The sequence below is a fragment of the Hydra vulgaris genome, chromosome 13 (assembly GCF_038396675.1).
Source record: "Hydra vulgaris chromosome 13, alternate assembly HydraT2T_AEP".
NCBI lineage: Eukaryota > Metazoa > Cnidaria > Hydrozoa > Anthoathecata > Hydridae > Hydra > Hydra vulgaris.
The window spans coordinates 20,202,501-20,216,304 of record NC_088932.1 but is presented as its reverse complement, the minus strand read 5'-3'; the positions used below and the strand labels follow the sequence as shown (position 1 = coordinate 20,216,304).

At 26.6% G+C, this 13,804-nt stretch overlaps 1 protein-coding gene across 1 annotated transcript in view; it reads left to right on the top strand.

Annotated features, from left to right (window-relative positions):
* The first annotated feature begins 204 nt into the window (after nt 1-204).
* The window catches only part of LOC136090345 (osteoclast-stimulating factor 1-like), a 40,267-nt gene continuing 26,667 nt past the window's right edge, over nt 205-13,804 (top strand). The window contains exons 1-3 of the mRNA XM_065816916.1: nt 205-311; nt 10,725-10,771; nt 12,927-12,977. Coding sequence (XP_065672988.1) covers nt 266-311; nt 10,725-10,771; nt 12,927-12,977 — 144 coding nt within the window. The 5' untranslated portion in view covers nt 205-265. The remainder of the gene's footprint in view (nt 312-10,724; nt 10,772-12,926; nt 12,978-13,804) is intronic.

The window sequence follows — 13,804 nt, the reverse complement described above, 5'->3', positions numbered from 1 at the left end:
ATATATAAATATACATATATATATATATATATATATATATATATATATATATATATATATATATATATATATATATATATATATATATATATATATAACTTCAAGTAAGGAAAAAGTGTTTCTTTAAAAAAAATAATACTGCTAACTTATATTGATTTCTTCATTTTTCTGTATAAATTTAGGAAAATCATTAGTCTTTATATCTTTATTTATTTATAGAGAAAATATTCAATAACATTCTACATGATAGCACAAATATAAGTAAATGAGTCTACCAAATCGACCTGCACCTCCCCCTCCATCAAGACCAGGTTTGTTATTATTATTATTGTTATTATTCTTATTATTGTTGTTACTGTTATTGTTATTATTATTATAATTATTATTATTATGATTAGTCTGTTTACAGCTGTTATATAAAATCAATGTAAAAAATAGTACATAGCACTTCATATTATTTTTACAAACATCCTTTTTCTTTTAAAAGCTTCACAACTTGATTTTCGAATTCTTTCCTGTCAAGCAATTTGAACTCATTTGGCAATTTGTTGTACAACTTTATCTCATTGCAAAAAATAGACTTTTGTCCGCTTTTTTTGTTCTGGATTATTAAGTGATGATTATTTGCATTTCTTGCAAAATAATTGTGTACTTCATTGTTTTTTTATACAAAATCCTTAAAAGACATTCATTTTCAAAGTGTAGTCAATTTTAATACCCAGGTATTTTACACATTCACTGAATTTAACTACTTCATTTTCAAGCTTGATATATCTGTTTGATATTTTTCAGTGATACTTAAATATTTTACCTTGGAACTTGTAATCTACATACTCATTGACCATCATTCAGTCTATTTTCAATAAACCAGACACTAAGTACACCAATTCATCAGCTGAGGAGTCGGAGTCGGACCTCATTTTGGCTGGAGTCAGAGTCAACTCCAGCCAAAATGAGGTCCGACTCCGGATAATTATACCAAAACGAAAAATTACGAAAAATTATACCAACTCCGACTCCACCTTAAAAAAGATCTTTCAAAGAATTTTATATATGTTAGTCATTAAAATATTTTATGTTCTGTCAGTCTAAAGCTTAAGTATTAAATTTTAGCCCTCAAATTGTTACAAAACTTTAAGTCCCAGCTTGTTCTGATAGCTGTAGGATATCCAGACATAATGAGAATTGTAGCAATAGTTTTCAACAACTGTAGGGCTAGGAGTTTAATATGTTAATTTAAGGTCTTTAAAACAGTGATAAGCAACAGTTTGTTTTGCTGCTTATCACTGAGAATCATAAATCACCTCACCTGTGCTCTCCTCCACCATCCTTATACTAGATAACTTCATGACTTACACTGTCTGACACTGTGCTTCGTATTCTTAGTAGAAAGTTAGACATGCCAACACCTAGCAGAAAAAAGCTGCTTCACAGAGCAGAAAGACTGTAAGTATTCCATTAACTTTGCATTATTCTTTTGTAAAGTGATAGTACATGAGAAATGACCACTATAGTACTTGTGTTTGGCTTTGTTATCTCTTTTATTTTGTTTATTACTGCACACACAGAAAGAGGATAAGTTCCTATATATATTTTCCTTATTCACTATAATATAGCCTTCAGATCATGTAGAACATTTTAAAGAAGTGCTGCTTTTTATGGTTGTGAAATTAGCACATGTGCTCAGCTGTAAACCTCTTATGTAGATGTGCAAAAAGTGCAGTTATTATGTTTAGACACCAAAGGAGTTATTTATCAAACTTGTGTAAAGTAGAAGTGGCCCAGTTACCCCAGGCAACTAGATTCTAGCTTTCATTTCACTCCACAGCTTATTTGGAAAATGAAATGTGTAATCTGATTGGTTGCTAGGGGCAACTAAGCCAATTGAGTATGGCGTGGCTAGTTAAGCATAGGGGCAAGTTCGGCAACTAAAATATCTCACAAAAAATGCATCAAATGACAAAACATCTAATGGACGAAAGATAGGTATATATAATGGTAATATAATGCGGATCAAATGGTTGTTGGATGGCATTCAAGTGAGACGTGTGGGCACCTTTTCGATTTCGGACCAAAAAAGTAAAAAAAATATTTTTACTATATTTCTCTCAGATACTTAAAAACCCATTTATCTCGCAACACTTAAGTGTTTATACATTACCCATTTATTTGACTTTTGATTATACTTTGCTAAACATTTTTAGGTAAACGTTTTAAGGTTTATACACTCTTTTAAATTAATCATTCTTAAATGCTTTAAACAATTTAAGATATCTTTAATTCTTTTTTTTTTGAAATATGTTACGGTTTAATACGATTTAAAACTATTTAATTTTTGCTTCTTTTAAAAATATTTTTACTTAAATATTACTTAAACATTTACTTAGTCATCAATAAAATGTATGTAAAATTCAATAAATATTGCTGTATATAAACTTTTTTGAAATTATTTGTTTTTTTTTGTTTTTATTTTAATATATATTGTTCAATATTTCACTGTTCTATTGTGATCAGCATCATCAGGTATATTAAATAAATATCAAAAATACCTCCAAGAAGGAATTGATTTTCTAATAAAAATATTTGTTGAAAATGAGGATGACAAGAACAATTTAACTAATATCGCCTGAGACAATATAAAAATAGATTTAAAAAATACCAATTATCAACCGACTGACAACCAACCATTTATAAAGCTACCAAGGATACCAATTGTTGGTCTCAAACTTAGAAAAGAATTTAAAAAACATTACATAAAAGTAATATTCACATCAGCTCCAAATTTAAACAATATATTCTGTATACTCTACATACATTGGTGAAAACAAAAAAAAAATTATATAAGTTTTACTGGTTAGATCCTAAAACCATATTAATTGCTCCGGAATATCATCAAGGGTTGAATTAAGCAATCGCGATTTGCAAAATCTAGAAAAATATCTGGTCTTTAAAATTTTAGTTTATGCAAAGCGTGTACTTTGTTTTCAAGGAGCAAATTATTATAAGTTTTTTGGCGAAAAAGTTATGAAAAACAAACCAATAAATTTACAACTGCAAAAGTAATAACACTCTAGTCATTAACTGCATTATTAAAGTAATAAATCTATAATAGTGTTATTATTTTTATAAAGCACTTATAACTTTTAAAGTTCATTCTTTGTTCAAACAACATTAGTAATTCCAAACTTTAATCAAATTAGAAAAGTATCTAGAAAAAATAAAGTGAATAATCAAATATTATTAAAAACTTCAGGAACTTTTACAAATACACTTAATTTTAAAATCAACCAATAAAATATTTTTATCGGTTAATTTTAAAATTAACTTGCGTTTTTATAGACCATTAATAATGTTTTTCATAATGCTAAACTTTTTCTACAGTACGTTTTAATAAAGTTGTTTAAGTTCCTTAATAAGTTTCAAATATTATTCGATTATCCACTCTATTTTTCTAGATGCTTTTCTACTTCAATTAAAATTTGGGATTACTTATGTTGTTTGAGAAAGAATAAATTATAAAAGATATAAGTGCATTATAAAAGTAATAAGACTATTATAGTATTATTACTTTTTATAATGCAGTTAGTTACTAGAGTGTTGTTTCTTTTGTAGTCATAAGTTTATTGTTTTACTTTTTATAAGTTTTTCCCTAACAAATTTAAGTTGATTCGCCCCTTGAACACAAAGAACACGGTTTTGCATAAACTAAAATTTTGAAAACCAGATATTTTTCCGGACTTTGCATTTTGCAATCGCTCAATTCAACCCTTAATCATATTCGAAAAAATTCAAGAATTACTGGAAATAAACAATAGATCAGCAAAATATCGAATAATATATATTAAAATAAACAAAAAAAAAACAAATATATATAATTTCAAAATAGTTTGTACGCAGCCGTGTTCATTAAATTTTACATATATATATATATATATATATATATATATATATATATATATATATATATATATATATATATATATATATATATATATATATATATATATATATATATATATATATAATATTATATATATATAATATTATATATAAGGTAAGTATGGGTATTAAGGCCCACCTAAAAAAATGAAAATGTAAAGAAATGCTGATTTTTTTTTGCTGCCAGTGATAAAACCAGATAACTCTAATATTTTAATGTCGAAAAAAAGTTTCACAATTTATTTTTTCCCTAAGTTTGGATTAGTGGGCCTTATTACCCGCCGGGCCTTAATACCCACACTTACCTTATATATATATGTATATATATATATATGTATATATATATATATATATGTATGTATATATATATGTACATATATATATATATATATATATATATATATATTTATATATATATATATATATATGTATACATATATCAGTCTTTCAAAGGAAGAGGTGCGATCGCATGTCTTTATATGACCAGGTAAATTACATTTTATTTTGACAATTTGACCGCGGCTATTTCAAAAAACATTGTAAAAACGCGCTGAATAAAAAATATTTTTTAAGTTAAATTACATCAAAACTTTTAACAAATGTTTTTATATTAGTGAAACACTTTTAAATAAAGTAACAATTTACTGATAAAGGTTTTTTTTAAAGCATGATTGACAGTTGTATATATTTTTTTAATTTATAATATATAAATTGTTTAAGAGTGCATTTTTTATAATAAACGTTATTAAAAAATAAAAAGTTGTTTTGTTTTTATAAACGATGACATTCTACGACAACAAAAGTCTCTTTAATGAATTTTAATATAAGAATAATTAAAGTTAATACATTTGAAAAGATAAATAATATTTTGTTGAAAAAAAAAAGACAAATGTTTTAGAAAACTGTTACAATTAAATAAGTTTGATTGTAAATGCTTTTATATTAATGAAGTAACAAAACATTTCTAATGATTTTTTATAATTAGTATTAATCAACTTTTCTTTTTTTTTTTACTTATATAATTATGTATTTTTTATGAAAAATGTTTATCTTTTGAAACATTAAAAAACAAAAAACAAAGTACAAATGGTAAAACAAAGAATGTAATTTATTTTTTAATTCGTAAATTAAATAGACTAAGCATTTTAGTTTGATGAGTTATGTTTTAGTTGGGTTATATATGTCGTCCCCTCAGTATTATCTTGTTCCATCTACAAATGTAATAAATAAATTGTTCTATCTAATATATAAAATAAATGGAAAAAAGATATATATATATATATATATATATATATATATATATATATATATATATATATATATATATACAATGTTCTACCTGTTATAATATATTGTATTATATTACATAGAACATTGTATTTATTTATATATAATTTTTTTTTGTATTTATTTTATATATTAGATATGATATTTTATTTATTACATTTGAAGATTTTTGAAAAATTTATATATATATATATTTATATATATATATATATATATATATATATATATATATATATATATATATATATATATATATATATATATATATATATATATATATATATATATATATATATATATATATATATATATATATATATATATGTATATATGTATATGTAAATATAATCTTCTCTTGAAATAAGTATTGATTTGAGTTTATGAAAAACTAATAGTACAATATTTTTAAATATTCTATTGAATGATTTCAGGTAATGTAAAGGGTAGAGTTAGCTCCAGGTTTATTTGCATTATTACAAAGGTGGCGGATAAATTTTTGTAGATATGTGTTTAAATACATAGTTGATTTTGCAGATTTGGTATTAAATTTGAGAGTGGAATGTGAATAATTGTTTTTATGTAGGCTAAGTGTGATTGGATGGTTTAAAATATAGGTTTGTTTAAAATATGTTTAAGTGTGCTAAGACATACGAAATCAAGATGTTCTTCAATAGGAAGGATACCATAGTAGCTTGCATCATGTGGAGCAATTCCAGCAGCTTTTAGAAGGCGCTTTTGAAAGTCTTACATCCTAGATTTAGTTTTATTGGTCGTTGAGATGAGGATAACTGCATTGTAAGTAAAGTGGCTTAGGCAATAAGCGCATTAGGCAGATATAAGCATGGTGTGTGACCATCCACCAAACATTCGGAGCTGCTTAAAAAGATACTCATTAGGGGCAATTTTCTTATGTAGACTAGACTATTGCTTGTCAAAATTGAGACTTGAGTTGAGGTTGATGCAAAGGTGTTTGTATGAGTTTACAATTTCAAGAATTTCGCTTTTTAATGTTATGACCTTTCACCTCTGCCAATATAAATAACTTTGCATTTAGCTATGTTGAGAAATATTTTATTATTGTTGCACCATCGTTGTAGACTATCTGCCGCTTCTTGTGGAAGGGAAGAGTTAATACCAGTTATGTAAGCTAGGATATCATCTGCATATTTCTTGTGTGTAATGAATGCTCTTTGGGATGTAATCATTTATATCTAGTACATAGATTAAAAAGAGGATTAGGCCAAGGACGCTTCCTTGTATCACTCCTGTAATTCAGTAGGCTTGCTGTTAAATACAACATGTTGTTTATGGTTTGAAAGCCACTTTGCAATCCAGGATGATAACCACGATGGGAAGTTGATTTCAAGTTTGTGCATAAGGATAATATGGTCAGCAAGGTTAAATGCTTTTGAAAATCAAAGAATATAGCAGTTAATGAAATATTGCGGTCAATAGCGTATCCCCAGTCATCAATTACTTGTATGATGGCATCAATTGTTTTTCTACCAGGAAGAAAACCAAATTGGCTATTTGATAATAATTTATCTTGAACATACAATATAATATGTTTTGCAAGGATGCATTCAACTATTTTGCATGTTGTTGATGTTATAGAGATCGGTCGGTAGTCAGATGGTAAAGAAGGATTATTGACCAGGAAGAAAACCAAATTGGCTATTTGATAATAATTTATCTTGAACATACAATATAATATGTTTTGCAAGGATGTATTCAACTATTTTGCATGTTGTAGATGTTATAGAGATCGGTCGGTAGTCAGATGGTAAAGAAGGATTATTGACTTTTTTATCATAACATCATAAGTATGATGTTGGCATAAAGCCATTCAGATGGTTCAATGCATTTGTTAATACAATGGTTAAAAATTATAACAATGGCTTCGACTAGTTCAAGATGTGCTGCATAGAGTAGTTTGCTAGATATGCTGTCATGACTGGCTGGTGTCAATTTGATGCGTTTGAGTTGTTCACTGGCGTTAGAGAATGTGAAAATAGACAATTCTAGTGGATTGTTTTGAAATAAGGTGATAAATCTGGCTTAACAATTCCATGCCAAACTTTATCTGAAAATTGTATATTTAGTTTTGCACCAAATTTAGTACCTGTGGGTAAACTGCAGATTGGGATTGATAGTCTGCGGACATGTGACCACATATTATTCTTACTATTGGCATATTTATATTTATTTCTGTAGTAAGATGCTTTCCGGATAGCAATAAGTCAAGCGATAATATCAGCCAAGGTGTTACGTTGGTCATAAAGACCAGCTTTGTGTAAATGTTGGCGTTGTTTTATGCAGTGAAGGATATCTGCAGTCATCCATTCGTTGTCACCGCATACTTTAATTGTACATAGAGTTTGATGTATATTTTGTGCATCAATTGTAGCATTCTGGAAGACTGAGAATGATCCAAGTGGGTTAGAGTCAAGGTTTGCTAGGATACTATTCATATCAATTAATATAGCAGCAACTGTATCTCTAATCTTTTCTGATGGTTGCATTTAGGTTTTGGTCGAGTGTTTTTATACATTTATTGGGGGGAAAAAGCAATGACAACATTGTGATCATTGGCATTTCTGGAATTCATACTTAATAAGAGATTAGCTTTGGAATCTTGATCAATTGGAAAATCAGATTGGCCCATTGGTTTTATAGTTTCGGAAATATAACACCTAGGAGCATTTGTTAGTATAATGTCAAGACAAGACAATTTAGATGCTGTTACTCGAGTTAAGTCATGGTTTATTTGCCATAAGTGGTACTTCTTGCATAGTAGCTTGGCATCGCTTCCATTAAAGTCCCCAGCTATGTAAATTAGAGGTGGATTGTTACTGGAACATTTGACTACTGGATCTTCTAGGGCATACGAAAGCTGCAAGTTGGAGCTCTTCTGACAACTTGTTTGCCATTCTAGTATATAAGTGGCAGCAATTAGGACACATGAGTATCATTGTGGTAATCTATATAGGCCAGTTCTAGCAATAACTATTTCAAAGTTTCCATGTTTCTTTAGGGTATTGTATTTGATTCATTCTTGGATACAGCTGATTACAATGTTGCAAGTGGTGGAGGTAAGCCATGTTTCAGTAAGAAATCCAATATGAACATTTGTGTCTTCAAATATTTAAACAAAATGATCTACCTTAGGACCAATGGAATGTGTGTTGGTAGTGAGTATAATTAGCAATTTAGGCTATTATTTAGTCTAAAGGCGGTGGCTAGATAATTTAAATTGATGTTACAAGGGATTTGTAGATCTTTTATTGAATTAGGAGAACCAGCTGTTGGCCGATGATATGTAGGAGGTAGATGAACAGTTGGAGGTTATCTGATTAGTCTAAATGGTTTTGGTAGATTTGATACTTCTGTGATACTCTAATAGCATGTAAGATGAATCAGAGTTTGAGGCAAAGACGTATCTCTGTTCGACTCTAGAAAGAATGACATTGATGCAACATACAACTTTTGTGTGTTTGTGGATGACATTCTGAAATAACTTATTCAGGATATCGGCTTCTTTCAATTGATCATTACGCTTTTTTAACTTAGCCCTTAGATCAATAAACTCTGATTGTTGAGCTGAAGTTCTATCTTCGCAGGTAAAAACCCCTTTGAATAAAGCTGCTTTATGGTAACTGCAGTTTTTGAGTACAATATCTCGATCTGATTTGTTTTTGAGAGTAACCTTAAGAAGGTTTGAATCTGCGGCAGTCATGTTATTCTTAGTTGGAGTAATTCGTTTGACATGTTTGACCTTGATAGATTTTAAATTACTTTTCTTTAAAAAACTCAAAAACATTTGAAATGTCATCATCATTTGATGATTTGGACATGCCAAAAATGATGACATTGAATATACGTGTTTTCCTGTCATTAATATCTGCTGCAACAAGATTAATGAGACGGTGATGCAAATGTACAGTTTTTTGTGAGCTTGATTTAATAGCTTCAGAATACAACTTTCTTTTAACTGGTACAGCACTACATTTTAATAACTTTTCTGCTTCTTATTACTCTTGTAATAAAAGACGAAACCAGCAATATTATTTTTCCACACCAAGAATGTAATGCTGTAGTTAGTTTGCTATGGTTTCCTGATCCAAGTTTTGGCCAGTTTTCCTCTTGAAGGATTTCCATATCTTCGATGATTTCTGTAGAGAGAGCTACCACCCTTAACAACTGTGGGCAGTGGGTTATCTCTGGTACTGAACTTTTAATTTATATACATATATATATATATATATATATATATATATATATATATATATATATATATATATATATATATATATATATCAGGCCTTGTTAAGAAGCGCTACGCAGCTCGCATTTTGCTTGCGAAAAGGCGATTTGCCTACGCGTTCAGCAGTTTTGCGCTACTTATATCTTTTAGAATATTTAAATTATCTTTCGATTATCGTTAACGTGACGTTTATTCAGAAGAAATAAAGTCGTAAGTAAAAGCATTTAACCGCAATTGTAAAATAATAGATTTTTTTGTTAAAGAAACAGTTTGTTTCATAATTTTTTTTTTGTTATTAAAAATTAGTTAAAAAAAAAAAGTGTTTTAAGTTTTATCTTAAGGAATTAAATATATAAATTCCTTTTAAATATAAAAATTATTTTTAGTCATAATAAGTTTAAAAAATGCACGATTTATTTTGATGTAAATATTTTATTAATAAGATATTTTGTTCATTGTTAATTCAATAACGTAAAGTTTTAATGACGTTCATTTAATTTATGAAAATAAATTATGATCACGAATATGTTATCGGTAACTGATAAATAACAAAAAAAAACTTTATTGTTTAAAAACATTATTAAAAAGAGTTCACAAATTAAATAAGAAAAAATGTATTAACAGTTAATAAAATAACCAAAAACCAAATATAAAATCATAAGAAAATAAACAAATATTTTACGTTTCATGAAAAAAATATTTTTTTCAAAATAAAATTTAGTTCATATTTGAAAAAAATAATAAAAATGATTTTTTTAATAAGAACTTAGATTTTATTTGTAACTTTTGTTATAGTGAGAAAAAAACAAACTGTTTGTATGATTTTTAACGCGTTAATAAAATAACTTTAATTACAATGCGGTACTTGAAAAGACGCTAGTGACGCAATATAACTTCCAACGATGCAAAATCTCGTAACAAGGCCTGATATATATATATATATATATATACACAAGTTGGATGTGGTTTCTATTATATACATTATATATTATTAATTATAACTATATCAACCCTCGGAATTAGGGTCAGCATTTAGCAATGCCGAAAAGTGCTTGAGGTCGGCAAAAAATTGCCGACCTCGTTTCGATGTTTTACGGTAAGACCTTTGTATCAATTTTTTTTTGCCTACCTGATATCGATCTATAAAAGATTGAGTTCGGCTAGTTATTGCCGACCTCAATTTTCCTAATTCCCAGGGTTGTCTATATTGAATATTAATATGTTATTTGTTTAGGTCATGTCCAGGTGGTAAAAGCCATATATGCTTACAGTGCTACAAGAGTAAGATTTTTTGATAGTTTTATATCAGAATTGAAATGGTTATTAAGAGCTGTAATATTCGTACTAATCCTTTAGATCCACCTGATGATTTGTATTTTGGAATACAGTTTTAGTATAAAGTTTAACTTTCTAATAAAAATCAAGGGGTTGCCTTAAATGAAACTCAAATGTATGTATGTACTTATGTATGTATGTATGTATGTATGTATGTATGTATGTATGTATGTATGTATGTATGTATGTATGTATGTATGTATGTATGTATGTATGTATGTATGTATGTATGTATGTATGTATGTATGTATGTATGTATGTATGTATGTATGTATGTATGTTTGTATGTATGTATGTATGTATGTATGTATGTATGTATGTATGTATGTATGTATGTATGTATGTATGTATGTATGTATGTATGTATGTATGTATGTATGGATGCATGTATGTATATATGTATGCATGTATGCATGTATGCATGTATGCATGTAACTCATACTTTAGTAAAGATGCTGGTTTAAAAAGTATGACAAAGGTGATTTTATTAGCCATTAGCTGTTAAAATACTGAAGTTAAAATTATTAGCTCTTTTAGTTTTATGTCATATTTTCCCCATAATTTTCTTGACTAAAATAGCCATTAGAAATTGAAATTAGAAATTAGAAAGTAATAAACCTTAGAAAATAAGTTTAAAGTAATAATATTACATATAAATAAACGTAATGATAAAGTAATAACCAAAGCTTATATTGATATTAACAAAGAACTTCATTTTTTAATGTTTTTTTCAAATGAAAACTGGTTTATGTTTTAATTTTGATGTCATTAAAAAAATTAAAAATTGGAATTATTTTTTTAAATCTGCTTTGTAAAAAAAAAAAAAAGTTCTTCATTAAAATACTTTTCAGTGTGAAAAGTGGAATTTAATTTTTAAATAATAGTTTAATATAATTTTTTTAAGACTATAAAAAGTTTTAAGATCATATGTATAAAAACCTGTATAAAAATAAGATTGTTAATTATGATAGTGATATGTAAAGATATGATAGTGGTGGAGAACTCACTTTGTATTTGAAAAGTTATAAGTTTGATATCCACCCTGTCCCTGGTACTACTGCACTCAACCTGTTTCTTTCTTTTTTTTTTTTTTTTTTTGTCAAACATTTAAATAATTTTTTAATTTAGATATCATCTTATACTAGATTTGTATAGAATTTATATTGTATAAAACAAAATACTGTATATGTAATTTTTCAAGAAAAGCTTAAATGTTTAATTTCAATTTTCATTTCATAAAAAATCTCCGGTAACGTCATAAACTAAAAAGCTGTTTTAATTGAAATGCATCCACAAGTGTTTTATTATTACAACCAAAAGACAAATAAAATAATGGATAAACCAAACTCATCCATAAATTAAATTGTGTAAAACCTGTGAATACGCATTCATTAATCAAGGCAGATTTATTTATATATGAAATTAATACAATTTGTCTCTTGGGAATCACTTTAAAAAAAGTAAAAAGGATAACATTTCTCAACATTTTTAAATCTTGTTCAGTCTTCTCCGTTTAAAATTTAATGCCAGCGCACAAAAAAGGGCTGCAAGAATGGTCATTTTAAAGTTAGCTGGTGTGATTTAAAAAATTCATTTTTTTCCTGTTATTTAAATAAAAATAAAAATAGCGAAAAGAATGCTTTGAATAAATACAAGAAATCTGGTAAAAATAAGCCATTTTTCATAAAAAATGAACAATTGTTCAAAAAAGTTTTGTTGCAATTTAAAACAAAACACTTTTTTTTTTTGGTAAGCACTTTTTAATGCGCTCGGCAAAGCTTTTGCAGACGTGTGGGCCAGTAAAAAAAGACTTGAGCGCGAAAGTGCTGGCTAAACAGAGAAGACTGCTTGTTCTCACTCACCTTGAAGGTATTTTTCAAAAAATATTGATACAAGCATATTCTGAGCCTCTTATAGTTTTTTGTGTAATTTTACTCGAACATATTTTCAAAACTTTTTATGTTTATTATAAAAACCAAACCAATATATCATATAACATGTATATTCATCAACTGATTTTCTTTAGCCTTTGATTCACATTTGCATAGACTTCATGACAAACGGTCAGTCTAATCCTATTTTGCATTTTTTATTTTCATAGGGGGATGAGTTATCTTTTGAGGAAGGCGATCTGCTCTATATAATTGATAAGGTAAAAAAATTTATTTTTTATTTTTAAAGTAATTAATCTAACTATACTTATTATCATTTTTTAATTTTCTGTATATATACATTTACATACATATGTTTGATTATTTTGGGCTACTACTAAGGTATTTATTTCAAAATTAAAAAAGATATTCCTGAATAATCAAACAATTTGAAAAGAAAAGCAATAGTTAAAAATTTAAGATATTTTTTAAATATAGATATATGTAATAAAAAATAAAAAATAAATGAAATAAAAATTTATAAATATTTCTTATTCTTGAAATTAAATTTTTTTTTTTTCATAAAAATGAATGTTTTAAATATACTGTGCTATATCATGCAGTATCTTTTTTATTTTTCCTCATTTTTATATAGTTTTTAACTATATAAAAAATATAGATGCGGAGGCAGTTGCAGAGGATTGCTTGTTACTCCTGCCGAGACCTATATATATATATATATATATATATATATATATATATATATATATATATATATATATATATATATATATATATATATATATATATATATATATATATATATATATATATATATATATATATATATATATATATATATATATATATATTTATATATAGGGGTGGTAAACAGTCAATGATTAATCAATTAATAAAAATTAATTGTTAATTGATTAATTAGCAAAGGGTTAATTGATTAGTTTTTTGTTTTAAAATTATAACCTAGTCATAATTTTTAATATTTTTTTGAAATTTATTTACATTTTGTTGTTATAATAACAATTTAGCATTTTTTATGAAACAACAAAAATTATTTTCACTTTTTTGATACTGGTGAGTAACATGA